The sequence below is a fragment of the Arachis duranensis genome, chromosome 5, assembly GCF_000817695.3.
Source record: "Arachis duranensis cultivar V14167 chromosome 5, aradu.V14167.gnm2.J7QH, whole genome shotgun sequence".
Classification (NCBI taxonomy): Eukaryota; Viridiplantae; Streptophyta; class Magnoliopsida; order Fabales; family Fabaceae; genus Arachis; species Arachis duranensis.
In genome coordinates, this window is record NC_029776.3 from 9,025,613 (window position 1) to 9,046,514 (window position 20,902).

Here is a 20,902-nt window from a genome sequence, read left to right on the forward strand (position 1 = left end):
TAATTGAACTAGAATTGTGTTTGTTAACTTTTAACCTATACGACCTACAATTCATTATCCTTGTAACAATGATAAAGGTATTAAACAGGGCTTTCACGTTTTCTAATTCCTAAAATGGTAATAAATGAATTAAAGGAAATAAAAATTAAAGTCAATTGCAATTATTTAATGTAATTGATATTATAATTACCGTTCTTAAATATAATTATTATTAATTTTTATTATATTTTTATATATAAAAATTAAATTATAAAAAAAATATTAAATATTGATTACAATAGTGCCTAATAAAAAGAATATGATTTTATAATTAATATCATTAATAAGTAGATTTGATAAGAACGGTGATAAATAGAATAATAAGAGAGTGGAGTAAAAAATAAAACTGTTATTAAGTGATATAAATAAAGTAAAATATAAAAAATTTTGACTAATTATAACTGAAAATTTCTATCATTAATGTGTGAATAAAAAATCATAATAATATCATTACATACCAACGCATGCAAAGAGATTTATTGTTGTACGTTTATGAAGGTTAGTTTCATTGAGTCCCTAAAAAAAATAAATTAGTATTAATGCGAATTAAAAGATATTCTCTTATTAGTTTTTATTACAATTAGTGTATTAAAAATTAAATAATTAATGACAACCCAATGTGTGATGGGGCTTATGAGTATTAAAAGAAAAAATGTATGGAAGTAATTTAAATAAAGTTAAATAAAGAAATTTTTGGTACTTTTAGGCTGAAATTTTTTTTTCCAAACATTTTCCATTTTATTGGTTGACTACATGTAAAATGTGTTCAGTAATAAAGGAAAGAATTAATAAGGACCAAAACAGAATCATCAATTACAAAGAAACGAATCAAATCTTAACAGATTTAACTACTTGAAGAAGGCTTGGTCAGTGTAATGGAAGTAATTGACAAATTAACATGCTTTTATTACCTTCTCAGCAAACCTACTTAACATAGTAACATTGATGGTTTTGTCTGGCTCACAATTTTGATTATGCACTTTAATTTCCAAAAAAATATTTTATAATATGCAGAGTCGTCTGTGAGTCACAGAAGAGAAGAATATTATGCTTCACACATGGTCGCATGTTCTGCTCAATAATATTCATTCATTGCATTATTTGTATGTACACTTGTACAGTTCAAAAGGACAATACAATCCAACAGGCTCATCACTAATTGATTCACTTTATTAGCATTCTCTTTTTTTAATTTTCCCAAAGTAGTCTCGCTTAGCTTCGTTCCTTGTATATAAACCTACTTCCCATCAAATAAAAATGACTTGCTCATTATATATCAGAGAAAATGTTGCAGTCTTACTGCATGACGGAGGGGAAATCATACGCATGCGTGGGTTGGGTTGAAAAATACTTCAACGATTGTCTTTGTAATACTAAAGATGAGATATCATTCGGGTTTGGTTTCATGAGTCTAATTTGTTGGGGTGTAGCAGAAATTCCTCAGATAATAACCAATTTTCGCACCAAGTCAAGCCATGGAGTCTCCCTAGCCTTTCTCCTCACTTGGGTTGCAGGGTAAGTTGCTTGCATTCTCTCCTCTTATATTTTTTCTTTTATACTACTTTATAAATCCTAATCACTAGTTTAATTTGATTCCATCATTATTGTTGGTCTGTTAATTAAACAATTTGGATATTAATATACGTATATGCTATGGCCTATGCAGTGATATATTCAACCTCGTGGGTTGTCTCCTGGAGCCAGCTACGGTATGCTATGCTACCAACCATAATGCTTTAATTTCTTGTGGTTGTGGCTCTAACTTAGTTTGTTTTGGTATTTTGTTGCACTCTCTTGTTGTAATCTGGATGGCTCGTGGAAACGAACACAGTTGCCCACACAATACTACACAGCTCTGGTAATAATAATTAATATGAAAGCATCAATTTTAATTTCCCCTAGTATTCACTATATTACTGCGATAATGTTAGAGAGACAAAAAAAAAAAATCTAAACTTACTTTATTTAATATTTAATTATTAATTCTACTAACAATTAATAAATATTAAATAAGACAAAATTTTGATTATTCTACCATCAATACACACATTGCTGCTGTGATTTGTTACTTAACACTTTAGATATCTGAATATTTGGTAATGAGTGAATGAATGAAACGTTTTGAAACCTGTATCCTCAATGAAATCTGAATATTTCACGATTATTGAGATGTAAATAGAGAGCTGGCCCAATATGCTACAAACTAGTTTACAGGTTAGAATAAGGGTCACTCTAAGAATCAAGGATAATAAAGTAAATGTCAGTATAAAACGAAAGTAACCATAGAGCTAGAAATAAACAAATGTTAGTGTTTAAGAAGGAAAAGGTAGTAAAGTAAGTTGGTTTTATTTGTAATTTTGTACACAGCTTTACACAGTGACAACAATCGTATTAGTTGTGCAAAGCTTGTACTATGACTATATCTATAGATGGCGCATGTGTCATGGTCAGAAGATGAACAACGACAAGGTACTAGATTTACATACATAAATTTATTCTCATAGTTGAAAGCAAATTTGATTATTGATATGCAATAACAAGTAGGTGGATGAAGAAGAGAAGAAAGCAGGGCACGAGTGTGGGATTTCAATAAAACCAAACGGCACAGACATGACCATGAAGGCAACACTGAGAAGAACGCAACCAGAACAACTGTATTATACGTAGGTTCATCAACTTGTTGCCAAATTTAGTAATGAAAATATTTGATAACAAAAAAAATAAATAAAAAACAATCAGAACTTACTTTATTTAACATTCATTAGTTCTAACAACAATAATTAGTAGTATTGTATATGAGAATTGGCATGTTGATGAGTTATTATTAATAATAATTAGGTCAGCTCGATCAATGGCTGGAAGTTTTACTCCTCCATTTAGAGGAGGGTACCTGAGCGGCGATGATTGTTGTTCTGATGAGGATGAGGCAGCAGCAACCAGCAGAAGACGCTTCCCTGCTACATGGACATCGATGTCCCTCCCTGTAACGGCATCGCTTAACTTGCCATTCCTCCACCGGGGTAATGCTTTCAGATTTCATCATGAAAATGAGAATCAGATACGAGAGAGTGCAGTGGTGGGTCAATGCCTAGGCTGGCTCATGGCTGCAATATATATGGGTGGTCGTCTCCCTCAGATTTTCTTGAACGTACGCTTTTCTTTTCTCTAATCATCCTAATTAATATTCTTAAAAACCCTTAGCTTGTTATATTACTAGTTACTCATAAAGTTTTGGGGTACGTGGCCAGATTAAAAGAGGCAGTGTAGAGGTAATTAATCTTCTTATCTTAATTAATTATTTTAATTTATTTCAATATATATAGCCAATTGCCTTTCCAGTTTCCACTTACAATAATTTATTATTTGTATGTATATATAGGGATTAAATCCTCTCATGTTCATCTTTGCACTCATCGCTAATGCCACTTACGTGGGAAGGTTGCATTCCAATAATCTTGTATGTATGAATTCAACTAGAGAGCCAAATAAATATGTTCCTTGATTCTATTGTTGTGAATGCAGTATTGTTGTACGAAGCAGCGAATGGGAAAGCATCAAAGCAAATATGCCATGGTTGTTGGACGCCATAGTCTGCGTGGCCTTGGACCTATTTGTATCCTCCTATATGCTCCCACCTTTTTAATTTAACCTATGATTATCGATATATCTAATTATGTATAACCCTTAACTAGTATGTTTCAAAGATAATATTGCAGTACACCTACTATAGATACTTCCGGAGGCCAACAATTGATCATGAAGCTGATTATGGATTCTACCAAGAAGCCAGAAAAGTTGCCGCAGCCTCTTGATTACCTTTCCCCAAATTGAACCAAAATTAAGGTCTTCTACTCCACTATGATGTGGATGTTTTTTTGTAGTGTGCTGTGCACTGTTAGCTAAAACAAATGAAATAAAAATAGTAGAATTATTTTTGGGATTTGCTAAGGTGGAAATTTCTTTGGACTACCAAAGGAGATCATGCTTGGGCTCTTTCTGTTTTCTGATTAAAATAGAGGCCCTTTATGAATATTGGGCTAGCCCATGGACAACATGCTTCCTCTCTGGAGCGAAAACAAGTAAAAAAAAAAAAAGGAAAAAGAAAATAACAATCCCCAGTGAAAAAGGAAGGTAGGCAACAATCCAAAAAATGATGACGGCAATAATCAACGCAATTAAATTAGACTTCGTAGTTTAGCCCTTTGCTGTTTCGTAATGTTTTATGTGTTTTTCATCTCTTTGAGTGGAACTTCAACTCCCCTTGAAGTCGCTTAAAACTCAAAAAAATCCAGCACAAAAAAACAACCACAACTAAAATAGAAGCTTAAAAAATAAGGTAATATCAAAATACTATTATTAGCTTCCAAATCAAGTAACAACACCAGTAAAATAGAAAAACCTTATTTATATTGTATTCTCCTTTCTTTTATTATTTTTCTCTTGAATTAATCTTCATGTGATGCAAAGAATTTCGAATAATATTTGTCCAAACGTTATAGGGTGCATTAATTAAGTTCGAAGCGAGATTTTAGGGGAGTTTGTTCATCTCCATGGATACAACGCTTTTGCTTTTGTTTTCTTTGTTCCCTCCTCCCATGTTGTTTGTTATCTACGCTATATATTACTGAGTACTGACTCAATGCTGATGGCTACCTCTTCACCTTCATGTATTATTATTATTTTATCTATTTTTCTATATCTTCTGAAAAGAAACAATGGTAAGTTATACATCTTAGTTTGTAATTAGTTTCTTACTCTTCTATTCAATACGTATTTATGGAGAAGTAATTAGCCAAATGTCCAATTTGATGACCATGTAACATTTTTTAATTTGAGAAAATAGTGCAATTATTTTATATAATTAATTTCACAAAACCATTGTAAACCGCGTTACCCCACGTTCTACAAGCCTGCGTATCACCGCGCAGAAATAATTTTAATTCATAAGTTGACTATGGTACGCCTAATACTTGTGCTAATTGATTTAATGTCCCTACTTTCAAGTGTTTGGACATCTGGTATTTTAATTTAATACGATTTTATAATGTCGGGTTGCTGAAATTGGCATGCTACTCATGGCCATGCACATCTAGGATCTCGCCCGAAGAAAATACCTAACTTCTATTCTATTCCATATGGTTCCTAGCTCGGAATTCCCTTCAAATTCAATGTATATATATTGATTGACTTGAGAAATGTCTTATAATATTTTCTGATACTAGTATCAAATTAATTAAATAGCCCTCCTCTAAAACAATCTACGGCAACACATGTCGTTAAATATTTAATAACAAAGTAAGTTAGAATAGTAACACTAATAATCCAATGAATTAGGGAGCTTCGGGTTATGTCTTCTCATGTGAAATTTTTGTGTAGATCGAGTTTTTAAGATAACTTAGAATGCAAGTTCATTTCTGCAAGTGCGTGAGTAACAAAAGGAATGCATACAAATAATTACTACCGGGAGGTTAATTTTTAGTTAGACTTTTTGGTGCCAGACAGTGTTAATAGGAGCAAGTAGGTGCCTTTAAATAACTGAGTCATGTTATTCATCAACGTGGCACTACATATGTGTTAAATTGGAGAATATACACATATTGTAAGGTTACTTTTCCATGTGCTTCCACATTTTAAGTGGCTTTGCAGTAAAATAAATACTCGAGGAGTGTATAGGTTGGACTTGGAGCGTTGGAGTGTTGGACATCTTATTAATGACAAATTAAAATTTACGTACAATCTGACAATGAAATCCCAGAAATCCGCATTAATTCAACCTGTAAATTTTGATTTTCATTTACATATAAGTATTAATTTTTTTTGTCTACTAATATTATTGTAAAATATAATATATATGTATAAAAAATTAATCAACAAATTAAATATTATGTATTTATGTATAGTTATATGTATTATTTAACTTATTTATTTTTAATATATATTTATATTTTAATATATTTTATACTAATAATTAATTTAGTAACTGATTTTTTATATACACCTAACATGTGGTTATTTTTATATATATAAAATAGTATAGTTGGACTAGCAGCATATCTTGACTCTGGTGGTTTCCATATTTTTCACATTTATTCACCTATGTACGATTTAGCAATAGGCCTATGAACATTAATACGACTGAAAGTAAGATGCATGACTAACAATGCATGAAGGTTTGGTAGGGGAAAAAAAAAGAGGACCAATTAATTGCACATACACCTTTATTATTCATGTTAACTATTTTAAAAAAATAAAAGTAAAATACGTTGATATATTGTAACGGAGGATATTACAAGGACAAGAAAATGGAAAAATGAGATGGGACCAGAAAGCTCTAAGGTATACATACACACTCGACCAAATATGTAACAACAATATAATTTAAGATAATAACTTAATAAGCATAGTGTGTGGTTCTTTTCCTTCTTTTAGCTTTTTATTTTTGTAGTGTTTGTTGCTTGTTGATGGTTAATTAAAGTGTAGATTAGTTTAATCTTTCTATTTATTTTAGTCTTAGTGCTCTTAATTAAAAATAAGCTAAACCTAGTACAGTGAATTCATTTCCATGTGATAGACTTGTTTCTAAAAATAGACTCCTTTTGAAAGGAGTACAAGTATTGGAATGGGTTTTGATTGAATTCAAACTCAAAATTAAGAAGGTAGTGTATGAATGATGATGAATGGAGTCAAAATCTAATAAAGTGACATGTTTGGCTTTGGCCAGACAAAGAGAGTCATGATGGATAAAGAACTTATGCGAAGACGACGACTAGTAACTAAATAAAAAAATCCCTTTCAGACACAAACCCGATTACCTCACCGACAATGGAACACAGCAACCCCTTCCTCCCTCCATGCAAATCATTTAAGATAGAATATATAAAAGCTTTGATATTGGATTGAATGCACTGTATGTTAATTAATTACTATAGTAAGACAAGTAGGGGAACGTATATGTACCTGGCTGTACAAAAGTAAAAGAGCATAGCTAGCTAGCCAGGAGCGACTCCAGCGCCAACTCCCTAATGACAAGCCATTTTACACCCTTACTAATAATTCAAAAATTACTACTTCCACCATTTTTTTAAGAAAAAAAAAAAGAAAGAAATAAAGGGGGAAAAAAGACAGTTTATTTATGGAAACAGAAGAAATATTAAAATAAAAATAAAGGTAAGACCCATAATTAATGTGGAGGGCTTGGGCTTGGGGTTGGGCTTAGGCCTCGAGCGCGAAAGGTGTCTGGAGGAGGTCATAGGGAGTCCATAAGGCGTCCAACGGGCAAGGGCGATTGGCGTCGAGCCTGGCCCAGGGCTTCCCTTTCCCGCTCCAATGCAGTAGGCTTACCGGGCCCGGATGCAAGTCCCTGCAAAGCCCGCGAAAGTTGTCCCCGCCGAGACCGTGCTGGTTCCACCTATGATCCACCGGGCCTATGTTCCCGGCGAAAACCAAAAGAAACGGCGGCAAAGACCCGAGCTCGTAGATCCGCATCCTCTTCTGAAGCTCCATCCACTCCTCGATCTTGGTGGTATAGTCGCCGGCACGCCACCGCTCGAGATCGATGACCATGACGCCAGTGTTGAAGTAGCAGGGCCTTCGGGAGGCGAATGTGAGCGACAGGGAAGGGTTGGACCAGAACGATGGAGTGAAGTATGCGCTGAAGTTTGCGTTACAGTACTCCGGTGCGGCGAGGACGGCGTCGTTGGGGAGTGGCGTGGCGGCGAGCTTGGAGATGTCGTCGACCAGGACGAGGTCGGAGTCAAGGTAGACGATACGGCGGACGCAGGAGGGGAGGAGGTTGGCGAGGTAGTTGCGGGCGTAGTTGAGGGGACAGTCGAGGGCGGAGCGGATGGAGGTGGAAATGAGGCCAGCGACGGCGGCGTCATGGAAAGGGTAGATTTGGAACTTGAGGTAGGGGAAGGAAGAGGAGAGGGTGGTGTTAAGGAACGACGTGGAGGAGGAGGCGGCGGTGACGAAGTGGAAGAGGATATTCTCAGGGCAGGATGAGTGCTGGAGGACGGAGAGGATGGCGGCCATGGAACCCCGGAGGTAGGTGGCGTCGAGTGTCATTGCAACGTGCACTGCGTCATCGGAGCACTTGTCTGATTGCTGAATGGCGGGACAGTTTGGGGAGTTGTAGAATTTGGGAGCTTCTTTGAAGCGCTGTTGAGTGGTGGTGGTTGTTGCATTTATTGTTGATGATGAGTAGAGGATCATAATAAAGAAGAGGAGGACTGTAGTAGTAATGGCGGCCATGGAGGCCATGCTGCTGCTGCTGCTATATATGTGTGATGTGAAGTTCAATGTTCAATGAATGGTTCTTAAATACTTGATCCAATGTATGTATGATCTAATAAAACCATCTATGTCATGGGATCGGAATTTGGAATCAGCGGCTGCTGCTTCCGCTCCCTCTTCTCTTCTCTTTATTTTCTTCTGCCTAAATTGCTTCAAATATAGCTGCCAAGTCAATGATCTCAAATATTATTCACCATATTATCCACGCCCACTCTCTTACTCACTATGCTTCTCTCTCTACCTCACAAAAACATTGTGTTTTTTGGTTTCTTTATTCTTCTTCTTATAAGCTGTTAACTAATGGTTTTGCTTCTAGATCTGATTATACTGCTGCAGTACTTGTTTGACTTTTTGAATAAAATAAACTTACTATTGAATAGAATATATATTTTCAAAACTAATTAATTAAGATCTTCTTTTTCGAGGAAACTTGGATTTATGTACAATCTAATAAGATGAGATATATTATCCAACGTGTACCGCTAAAAGTTATAAGAAGAAAAATAAAAAATATGTGGATAAAGTGTTTGTTTTTCACAACGAATAAGCTTGATATTTTGGATTATAAATTAGACATGTATGTATTAAAAATATTATTTTTATATTAAAATTAGACAATTAATAATTGTTAAAAATATTATATATACATATATTATTTAATTTATTTTTAATATATATTTTATATTTTAATATATTTTAATTATAGCATATTTTGCATCTATGATTGTACAAATTAATATTACGCATTAGTTAAGACATGCACTCTAAATTATTATATTTGCTTATGCAATTACCATATTTAACCTGATTTTATTATTTTTAATTACATTATATAATAAATAATAAAACTGGTTACAATTTTGTCGTATTATTATTTTATTTAACTCCTTATAATTTTCTTTCGCATATATGCACAGAAAAGTAAAAAAGTGCATACTTTCACGATTAGCGCGAAATAAGAAATGTCTTGTTTTTTCTCTCCCCTGTAGTCACAGCTATGAATTTTACGATATACCTAAAATATAACGTGGAAAGATATCAATAAAATTTTAAACATATAGTATACTAGTTTATTAAGAGGATTTATTACGTTTTGTTTATAACGCTACTAATAATAGGATTATCATTTCATTTCCTCTTGTCCCTTTCTATTTTCTGCTTATTAGTTGAGCAATCACATCGGTGCAAATCTTCAGCAAAGCGTTTACGAATAATATCTTAGATCTCAAACCAACAAATAGTTTTGGTAAGATTTAGGAGAGGGGAAATAACAAACTGTATTTCATTTAAATAGACCTACATGCATACTATATAGCGTATATGTGAAATTAAAAAATAAAATAAACGAAAATCTCATAATAGCAATGAAATAAAAAATCCATTCATCATAACTATTTGATATAAATTGCATTATTCTGTAAAAATTTAATAAACCAATAGATGCTGATGGAGTTGCTCTCTGCTTGCATGTGCCTCTTTAAGAAATCGCAAATAAAGGACTAAAGACTTTTTGTAGCACTACTATATATACTGAATATACGTATATAATTATAATAATAATTGTTGGAATTGATAGAGAAAATAATCCATTTGATTGGTGAAAGAGAGACAGAGAGGGCATGGTGGGACACTTGGTAATTCATTGAGCAGAAAATATATGTGTGAAGACAAACGGAAACAACGTAACTAACTTTATATTTAATTGATGGTGCAAGAAACTACTAGCCACGTTGCGTTAAGGACGGTCCTTGTAATGACAAAGGTGAAGTATCATGCAAAACTGAAAAAAGCTAGAAGGGGTGAAAATGAAAAATGGGGTGTTGTGGCACTTTGGTCGAAAGGGACGTCGAAGCTACATAGAGACATGGACATGGCAGGGGATTCACTACTCTACAGTGACATGTTATCTCTTCATCCTTTCTCATTCTTCTGCTTCTATCACCACTCTATCGTGACTTCACGTAATTTTCACTTTTCAGATATTTTTGCTCCTGCATTTATCTTCAATTTTATTTGTTTTCTACAATTAACAAATTAATTGCTACAAATCGTTATTAACAATAAATTGGAGTTGGCCTTTCTTAGCTTGATCATTTTGGTTAGTATAATAAAATAATATTCATTCAATTTTCTTTAATTTAGTTAATGACTTGTACTATCAATTTATATCTATTTGTTGATGTTACGTTTTCGGATGATTTAACTTTTTTAATTAAAATACCCAAGTCATTTGTGTCATTCAATTATTATATATATATAATAATTCATCTTTTTATTTATTTAATTTAATTTTTTATTCCTAAGTAAGCCTATAATTAAATGAACTTTTAAGCCAGGGGCAAGGAAACTACCTTAATTAAAAAGAGACAGGCTTTGATAAATAAATTAATCAATAATGCAAAAGTCTAACTTGACCTAACATGACTAATTTCTTCTTCTTTTTCTTTTTAATTAAGCAAAAATTTAGGTGGATTTATGACCATACTATCTAACAAAATTAAAACGATAATATTAGAGGAACAAAAAAATTCAAATTTATTTTATTTAGTATGTATTAATTTTAATAATAATTAATAAATATTAAATAAGATAAATTTTAGTTATTTTTTATTAATTTTTTTATTATCAAATATTTTCGAAATCTAAATATGTCAAGTACTTATTGATAGCTTATTAACCCTTGTTAATTAAATTAAATTAAAAGAAGCTTCGCCTAATGACGATGTTTAAGGAATGAAAGAGAAGAGACAACAGAATGTGTTATTTAATTATATTATTAGGTTTTAAGCCAACCGGTTGTTCAGTGGTCGGCATTACAACATGCTTGAGATTGAAATAATTAAGATTAGAACTTCATGTTTAGAAAATAATAGTAAATAGATTATTAGAACTTTAAACAGTATCGTATTTTTTCATATAGCCCAAGTAGATCGGAGGTCCTTTAAACTAGGCTTATATATTATTATCCGTTATGTTGCCCGTCTTAGTTAACGAACCTAATAATAACCACCTCCGTATAAGAACTAACTCTCACTCTCTACACCTTTGAAATGTTCAATTTTGCTTACTATGTTATCATAGTACTTGATCTGATAATAAGATTACTCTATATATATATATATATATATAGGGGTGGCAACACTATTCAAATCTACTTTTACTTTAATTTATATTATGTATGTAAAATTGTAAATGATGGTTATATAATTTTTAAAATTTAATTTTATTTGTTAGATTTAATAATTATAAGAATGGGTAGGGGCAGGACGGATACTCGCAGGAGCAGATTAGAGTTTAATATTTTATTATCCACAAATATAAATAGGACGAATTCAATGCAAGTTTTTGTAGAACGAGATAGAATCGGGCAGAACAAAAACCCAGTTGCCACCCCTATATATGGTTCCAACCTGCTATATGATGATACGTATAGCAGTAGTAAGTTATCTTCAATCGATTTCGAGATTTTGAGTGAGTGAGATTAAATAAATTGAGTAGCATGTGTGGCCTCACATGTTGTTTCATCAAATTGTTTGCTTCTAAGAACAACAATTGCGCGATGACACAACAGCTAGCTCCATTATCATTTATCTGGGCTTTTCTTGTTTCGAAGACTGCATCTTTGGACATGATCCCAGCATGTGCTACACTTGACAAAGCTTTCCTCAATTATTGCATTCGAATTTGAGGTTTCTATATATTTGCTTTATAACTGTTTTTTTTTTTTCCATATAATTGTGCGAGATGAAATAATGTTTTATATCTTTTTTGGCGCATTTGTTTAAGATTTCTTGAAAAAGATTAAAGGACATACAAAAAATATAAAAGAATTAAATATCATTTATAAAAAAATGTTAGAGGATAAATAATTTTTAGTTAATATTTTATTTTTATATTATTAAGATTATAATTTAAAATTTATGATTTAGAATTTAGTAATTAAGACTTCAAATATTAGTAAAATTAATAAATTTGGTTAGTCATGAATTATTATTTATCTTTTATTTTAACTATATTTATTAATATTCTTTTTCTCTTTTTTATAATGGAAATTCTTTTTTCCTTCACAACATTTAAATTTGAAAACGAAGGCAAACCTTATGCATGTGGACCGTTAATGCTCCTATAATCCTAAGCCTCTTCGCAACAATTATGAACGTGCTGTCTCCTACTTTATAATTTTATATAGAAAAAGTATAAGTATAGAATGAAAATACTAAACAATGTGAATAATGGATATATCGAATATTCATTTTACTAGATATGTGGATGGTTATTCTAATATTAAGATTTAAGTGAGTAATTTAAAAGTGTAATGTATTTTGATTTGATTAGTAGTTATTTATGTTGTTCAAAAAAATTATTGGTTATCTAACATTACTCACTAAATTAAGTTGCTGTCCTAATAAATTTTCCTTTTTCTAAAATCTTGTTTTCGCTTTAATTTGTTCCTAGTCTTTTGTTTCCAATGGTGTGTGTACATTATGTAATGCAAAATAGTTATGATGGGATGATATACTTTTCTTGAAATTTAAATTATAATGAGTTAACACTTAAAATAATTTTCAGAAATTTGTGAGCGACCCATAAAAAATTAAAATTTGTTAAGGATTATATATGAATAAATAACTATTTTTTATTATAAAAAATGTAGATACTGATAAAATCGACAATAACAAATTTAAATACATTTGATAACCATTAAAATTTATTTTTATTTAACAAAATTAATAAAATGTTAACTTCATTAAAATTATTCGGTAAATATTTCTCTTTTTTTTCTTTATTTTTCATCTTCCTTCCATTAATTTATTCTACTCTTCTTACCATTATTATCACCAATATTATCTTCAACATTTCATTCATGCAACCAACCCCTATTTCCGTTGTAAAGTTCACCATCTCACCTGAATTCCTAATCTTTTGTGGCTGTCGTCCTCTTCAACCATCACTATTCACTACAATAAATCTGGCAGATAGCGGTAGAAATTTTGTAGCAGTTTAGCTAAACCACCGCAAAAAGACAAACTGCGGCACATATAGCGGCGGTTAGGTGTTAGGGCTGCTAGCAAGTCGACATTTAACGGCGGTTTTTTTCAAACCGCCGCTATATTGATGTCAGGTTTGGATTTAGCGGCGGTTTTTTTCAAACCACCGCTATATTGCCGTCACGTTTTCATTTCGTGGCGTCTTTTCCAAATCCGCCGCGATTGTCCGCCGGTGACTTCTTGTTAGGCATTTTGCGGCGGTTTCATTTAAACCGGCAAAATGCGTATTACCATATATTTCATTGTTCGCTTTAATAATAACCATCTAGGTATAATCTAGTTAAGTAACGACTACTATCTGAAGCTAAATATGCTTAAATCATTGTTACTTAAACTCGTAACACTTTTTCTACATTCGTTTTACGTTAAAAAAATTCACAAGTTACTTGTAAACTATATATGTTAACTCATGTGAACAAATTTAACAATAAGATTTTCTTGATTACGTCATTGGCATTTAAAAATTGCATTCAATCATGAATGTAAAAGAAGAAAATAAAATCAAACTCTGATATTTATGAAGTTAAAATAAAGTTCAAGAGAGCATAAATCAAAGTTACTCATCTTTGAAGTTATGCCTTTCTAAACCTAAATCAAGAATAAACATGTACAACTGCGACCCAAATCATTAAACTAAGGAAATCAGCGTAACTGTTATAATAAAAGATTAAAATTTCTCTTCAACATCGTATTGACCTGGCGAAAAATACTCTGTTATGAATCTATGGACTTCACGTTTTAGAGGATTTGATATTTCATCTCCATACCATAGCATTTTATTCAGATCAAAGCACCTTTTCTTAACATGTATATCATCTTGTTTATCTTGTTCGTCTTCTAAAGTTTCATCCTCTTCATCCGAAACCTTATTTAGATCAAACTGCATGGATCTATCGATTGCGACAGAGGATACATCATCTAAATTGTCTTCTGAATCAGACTCTTCTCCATCTAGATTGTCAGGAACTATTTCTCCGGAATATTCAGGTAAGACTTAAAATATCAACATGCACATAACAGAATGAGTATGCATAGAAGAAATTGAGAACTTTGGAGTCATTCAATACTGACTTAGAAAAAAAAACCAAACTACAAGATGCTATGACAATTTTAAAACTAAACGCAAATTTTCGACAATTACCATCACCCTTGTTAGTAGTTTGGGCAATTTTCTTAAACATAAGCTCTGCAGCAATTGTTGTGCTTGCAGAGGATGACGAAAAGTCCTCATTTTTCAATGATTCTGTTCCACCGTCGTGTTATGTTCACTATTGTTTTCAAAACGTAACACTAGTGAAATTATATTGCGTAATACATATCAAGATTATAAAAAGTGCAACCCTAATTAGAAAAACAACAACTGTAAAAGGAATAAAGATTTAATATAAACTAACTTCTCCGTATTAAAATCGTTTAAAGAACCAAAAAGTCTGCTTTTACTCATGAGAATTCACAATAACATAAATATTTAACTAAAAAAAACTACACAAGTATAAAGTAACCAATGAAAACAACGTACAACGCTGAGTTTATTTTACTTAGTTTATGACAGAAAGATCATTTTTAAATTACATTAAAATGCTTCATACAAAGCATTACGCGACATCATCGAAATTCTCTGAGGCATTTTCTGTGAGGTCTTCCATATCTTCCTCCCTTGTCAACAGTAAATCTCCAATGTCACATTCCCTTGACATGTTCAACCCTGACTGTGGAGAAAAACCAATTTTAGCTTCTTCATTCTCTTCTCCCATGTCATACAAATCCCTTGGTTTCACATGAACCACAACACTACATTCTTTAGCTACTTCATCATCCACATAGTATACAAGCTGAGCTTCTGATGCCAATATGTACGGTTCATCTTTTTCACGATTACCAGTGTGTATTGGACGAGAGAAATTAACACTGATAAGCCCCAAATGGTCTTATTTGATGCCTCTACTGGTAGTGGTATCAGCCCAAACACATTTGAACAATACCACTGTGAAGGAACAGCTGTAATTCAATTCAATTATGTCTACAATTTTTTCATAATACGGAACACCACCAACAACCACTCTATTATCACGCATGCTTGCATAACTTCTTGTATTAGATGATACATATACTCCACTATTTTGTGTTTTCATCCCGTTTTCCTTTGTGATAGTTCTAAACTTGTACCCGTTAATATTGTACGCCCCAAAAGGTCTTGCCTGAATCATGGGACCGCACGCAAGCAACTTCAGGTCTTTCGATTCAAGCGTACTTTCCATAAGAACCTGGAACAACATAACCATCTGGAAAGACCACATTCTGCAAAGTCCTCAAGAATACATCCCTATGTGAATTCGACATCACAAATATTGAAGAAGGATATTACCACCTTCCCCCGGCCATAATTCAGGCCTTATACCCATTCATTGTAAATCTCTGCAAGCTTTAAGATTGTCTTTTGATTTGCCGCTGTCGTTTAAGATAGTGAATACCACATTGTCACACACGTTTTTTTCTATATCCATCACATCGAGGTTTTGACGCAACATCTGATCCTCCCAGTACGGGAGGTCAAAGAAAACACTCTACTTCTTCCAATGCGAGTCATCTTCATCCGTATTCTGGCCATTGCGTCTTTTTTTGGATGTCACAGTTGAACTATTCCCAAATGAAACGTGCACATTAGATTGTTGCCTTAATACATCATATTCGGATAAATTTTTTGGTGGATCTCTACCTTCGACCTGCCCGTCAAATCTATTCCAGTCTAGTCTATATTTGTGTCCCTGATTCAAAAAGCGTCGATGGCCCATGAAACACCATTTTTGACGGTCTTTCAGCCGATGTGGATTAGCATTCAAGTTACACGTAGGACAGGCTAACCAGTATGCGTGTTCCAGCCAGATAGGTTTTCCAATCCTGGAAAGTCGCTGATAGTCCACATCAGTGCCGCACACATCTTGAAAGTGTTTCCCATAATTGCTTCAACTCATCTATCAAAGGTTGCAAATAAACATCTATGTCGTTACTTGGCATTTTCAGCCCAAGAATAAGCGTGGATAGAATGAACGATGTCTGCTTCATGCAAAGCCAGGGTGGTAGATTATACGGAATAAGAATCACAGGCCAGATGGAGTACTTTGTGCTCATATTCCCAAAGGGCTTAAATCCATCGCTCGCCAAGGCTAGGCAAAAATTGCGCAGATCCGCCAAAAAATTAGTATACTTCGCATCAAACTTTTTCCACGCTTCAGCGTCCCTTGGATGCCTAAGAAAACCATCGTTATTAGATGCCTGTTTATGCCATAACATATCACTCGATGTCTTGCTGCACATGAATAACTGCTACAGTTGTGGTATGAGGGGAAAGTAACGAAGGGTCTTGGCTGCTATAGGTTTTTGATTTCTCTTCACAGGTACATTGAGCCTAAGAATAGATCCCTTTTTAGTCTTCTGCTTCCATCTTGAATACCCACATTTCTTGCACCTAGTCAGGTTCTCATCATCACCTCGGTACATCATACAATCATTTGGTCAAGCATCTATCTTGGCATATTCAATACCTAGCTTTCTTATTGCCTTTCTGGCTTCATACACTGTCTTTGGAAGTTTTGCTTGTTCGAATGCGTCCCGCAGTAAGTCAAGAATCATTGTCATTGCCTTGTCACTCACACTGCACATACACTTGATATGATAAAGCTTCACTAAAAACGATAATTTGGAGTACTTTGAGCATCCGGGATATAACTCCTGTTCTCCATCTGAGAGTAGATCGTTAAAATCCTGCGCCGTGCGACTTGGACCTTCATACAAGCTCGGTAACACGTCTTCATCATCTTCTGCATGTTCGATTGTTGTGATGTCCTCACTCCCATGTTGTATCGTGAAATTGAATGCCTCGTTGACCATTTGGTACATTTAATTCACTTGGGATATCAGATTGTCATCTATTCGTCCCAATCCAAGCCTGTCTTCAATCGGCTTCTCACCATGACGCACCCAAATAGTATATCTAGGGAAAAACGGTCGTAACAACAGATGGTCGTATGCATCCTCTCTTGTTTGCATAAGTTGAAACCCGCATTTAGGACATGGACACTTTATCATGCCATCGGAGGTTGCATTCCCAAACGCAAAGTCTAAAAAATGGTTCAGTCCTTGCCTATATTCCACACTACTATGTGATTTTGAAATCCAGGTCTTATCAATATCTAGTATAGTATCAAAATATATCGAACTAATTAATAGTGACGTAAGAAAACATGAAAAAACAAACTGGTAAAATTTTGCATCCATCAGACTTATGACGATATAGTTTTAGCTAGCAACTTAGGTTTAGCGAATTATAGTTGAAATGAAATTTAAAATGGTTTGCAAAATATAAAAAATATGTTTCGTTCGCTTGCTGTCATACAAAAAATTATGACGAATAATACTCTCATAAAATAGCACCACATATAGTCTTATTAGCATTTTTTATGGTTTTGGCATTGTTATTGTTTAAAGTTTGTCAATGTACTTTAAAGTGAACAATGTGTAACTAATGTCTTTATTAAATATGTTATTACTTCTGCTTGTTTTAACTAAATTATTATTTAGGTGTCATGCAACTTGGTTGAAATTATTTTGGTTTTATGTTAACTACTATTGAAAAAATTAAATATTAAAATCCAAAAATAATGATTTCAATTTTTACTTCAAAAAAATTTATAAATTCAAATCAATAAATTATTTTTTATTCTCAGCCACTTTTTAAGTTGGAATAAAAAGTCCTTTACATTTTCAATTTGGATTTATCGATCATTAGTTAATTATCAAACATTATACATTTTCTTGTTAAATACCATTTTTAATTATACTTTAACATATGATAAATTTTTGTGATTTCCTCCTTTTGAAATAATTAATAAAATGCAGAGTTATACAAATATTAGAGTTTTTATTTATATTTTTAAACTACAAATCTAAATTAAAGACTTGAAATTAAATTATAAAAAATAAATCAGTTTATGTTATCTAACATGTAAATGAAAAGGGAGAGCACTATATGTATTCCGTAGAACAAAAAAATCGATGACAGTATAAGTAATGTGCAAATAAAAAACATTGTGAAAAATGATAATTACATTTTTTACCAAAATTTAAGATAATAGTTATAGTTATCATTGTTTAGTAATGGGAATAAGATGAAAAAGTAAAAATTGGACACCAAACTCTCTTATGGTGTGTTTGACAAACGCGTTGGTAAAGAAAGAAGTGCGTTTGAACTTCTTGATAGTTTCACTTTTATGTTTGGCACCCTTTTTCTTTCTAAACGTAGAAACGATTCTGCCTCTAAACCCACATTGAGAAGAAGCTAAAATTTGTAGTTTCTGCGTTTCACGTTCATGGTTGCTGATATTTTAGTAGTTATAAATTATAAGCAATTATTGTAATAAATTATAATTAATATAATATTTATAATTATATTAATAAGGATACTAATAGTTATAATATTTATAATAAACATTATATAATAAATTATGATAAGAATAATATTATGTTCAGTAATAAAGATATTATTTATAAATATTTATACGGATATTAATATATAAATATCTATAGCTATTATAAATTATGGTTATTATACGCAATTATGATTTTAATATATGTATAGGTATTATAAATATAATAATAGCGATTTATAGTATAATAAATATCAGTAATTTATAATTATTACTTATTTAAGGGCATAACATAATAACGATTGCTAATTATGTACATTACTTACACCGATATTTTATTAATTATATGAAATCTTAAAATTAATTTCTATCATTAATTTTGGTTTGCCCGGTTTGAATAATTTTCTAACACAGTAATGTTTTTATTTTTATTAAGGAAAAAAAATAATAAACTTAATGAACTACCCGCAAGCCCCACACTCCTCCCAGCCCCAACTCATGTCCCCTCTATTCTGAAAATTGAAATGAGAAAGAAACAAAACCTAGCATCCGCCGCCCTCTCTTAACCCCTTTCGCAGCCATCGCCCAACGCAACCATCGCAGCCCCCAACGCTCTGCAACCCCACACTCCCGAGCTCGCTTTGTTGTCGTGGGTCGCGCCGCTTCGCTGCTCCTCGTCGTGGGTCATTGCCGCTTCACTGCTCCTCGCCGTGGGTCGTCACCGCTTCTCGGATCCTTGTCGTGGGTCCTCGCCGCTTCTCTCCTCCTCGTCGTTTCTCCTTCTCCCCTTTTCGCTGGTGTCGTTTCTGCTTCTTTGCTCCGCACCGTGTCCCATCGTCATTGCTTCTTCGTCGTGGCTTCTCTTTTTCGCGTGGAGTCTCGCAGTCGAAGCGGCTACGTTTTATCGCGTCTCAAGTCTCTAGTCTCTGATTCAACCATCGCATGTCTCAGATCTCAAGTTTCAAGTCTCTTCTTCTCTGCTTCAAGCCTTCAACCCTCTCAGGTCTCAAGTCTCAGTCTCGAAAAGTCCCTGATTCTATTTCCCTGACTCTATTCCTCTGAAATTTTAAATTTATTCTGAACATGCATATGATGTATTATTAATGATTCTGCTGAATTTTGAGATATTAATGTTTTGAATTTTTATTTCAATTCAGTCTGTTCATATTGAATTAATTCTACTGATATTAAATTAATTCTATTGATATTGAATTTTTGATATTGATGTTTTGCTTGATTTGTTCTCTTAGTTTATTGTTGATAGTATTATTTGAGCTGCTGGGTTAAGGTACTGGTCATGAATTGGATTAGACTTTGTGAATTTTGTTAATTTTTATATACTTTTTTTGGTTAAAGATCTGTTTTTTTAAGGGGCATTTGTTTTGATTTAGACTGAGTTTAGGAAAAGTATAAAAAAGGTTTCAAATAGAACATGCATGAGATGTAGAAAAACAATGTTACTTACCTGGTTGAAGATCCATATAATTGGCTTTTAGTGTGAAAATTAAGGACTTCAACAAACTGAAAAACAAAAATTGAGGTTCATCGTGAGAAATAAAAACAATTTAATGTGAAACAGTTCAAAGTAGCATATATAAAAATATTTACAGAGAAACCCAAATAGAGGAGAATCAGATTGGTGAATTTGGCTTCAGAAATGATTTGTTTTGAACTTGTGTAAAAATGATTTGTTCTGAACTTGTGTAAACTGATTGTACTGCTTATCAGTGAAATTTATTTAATTGAATAAGCATGTTTATAACATTTGAGAATCACAGATTTTTATAACTGATTATTTCAACAAACTTTTGAAATTAAACCAATATTCTCTATTTTTATGTAAGCAATTTTTGAAGTAGATGCCGGTCCATATTCAGTTAGCAATTTTTTTGCACCAGAATTTACACACAGTTTGTGGAGTTTTTTAATATTGTTAGTTAGCAATTTTTATTGATATTCCTTGTCAGGTTGTCTATTTCTTTGCAGAATCTTTAATTATTGGGACCCCTTGTATTATTGACTGCGATGCTTTGTAGGGCGATTATGTGTGGTTGCATATGGTATGGCGGGATTGTGATAGCATCATTGTTCATCTTGTTC

The 20,902-nt window shown here is 32.8% G+C and overlaps 2 protein-coding genes across 3 annotated transcripts; one reads left to right on the plus strand and one right to left on the minus strand.

The window, feature by feature from the left end:
* The first annotated feature begins 1,130 nt into the window (after positions 1-1,130).
* On the plus strand, positions 1,131-3,939 carry LOC107487820 (probable vacuolar amino acid transporter YPQ1). Of its 2 annotated transcripts, XM_021142140.2 has the most exons (10): positions 1,131-1,554; positions 1,706-1,748; positions 1,871-1,897; positions 2,407-2,508; positions 2,584-2,702; positions 2,878-3,187; positions 3,288-3,308; positions 3,419-3,477; positions 3,562-3,652; positions 3,744-3,939. In XM_021142140.2, the coding sequence occupies exons 1-10, from the start codon at positions 1,325-1,327 to the stop codon at positions 3,849-3,851; spliced, it is 1,110 nt and encodes a 369-aa protein (XP_020997799.1). In that variant the 5' UTR covers positions 1,131-1,324; the 3' UTR covers positions 3,852-3,939. The 2 variants fall into 2 exon arrangements, with proteins under 2 accessions (XP_020997799.1, XP_052118382.1); XM_052262422.1 differs by lacking the exon at positions 3,419-3,477 and having other exon boundaries at positions 3,744-3,877.
* Positions 3,940-6,900: 2,961 nt separating this feature from the next.
* Positions 6,901-8,619, minus strand: LOC107487890 (probable galacturonosyltransferase-like 1). Its single transcript, XM_016108584.3, has one exon. It carries the CDS (start codon positions 8,296-8,298, stop codon positions 7,252-7,254), a length of 1,047 nt encoding a protein of 348 aa, XP_015964070.1. The 5' UTR covers positions 8,299-8,619; the 3' UTR covers positions 6,901-7,251.
* Between the last annotated feature and the right edge of the window lie 12,283 nt (positions 8,620-20,902).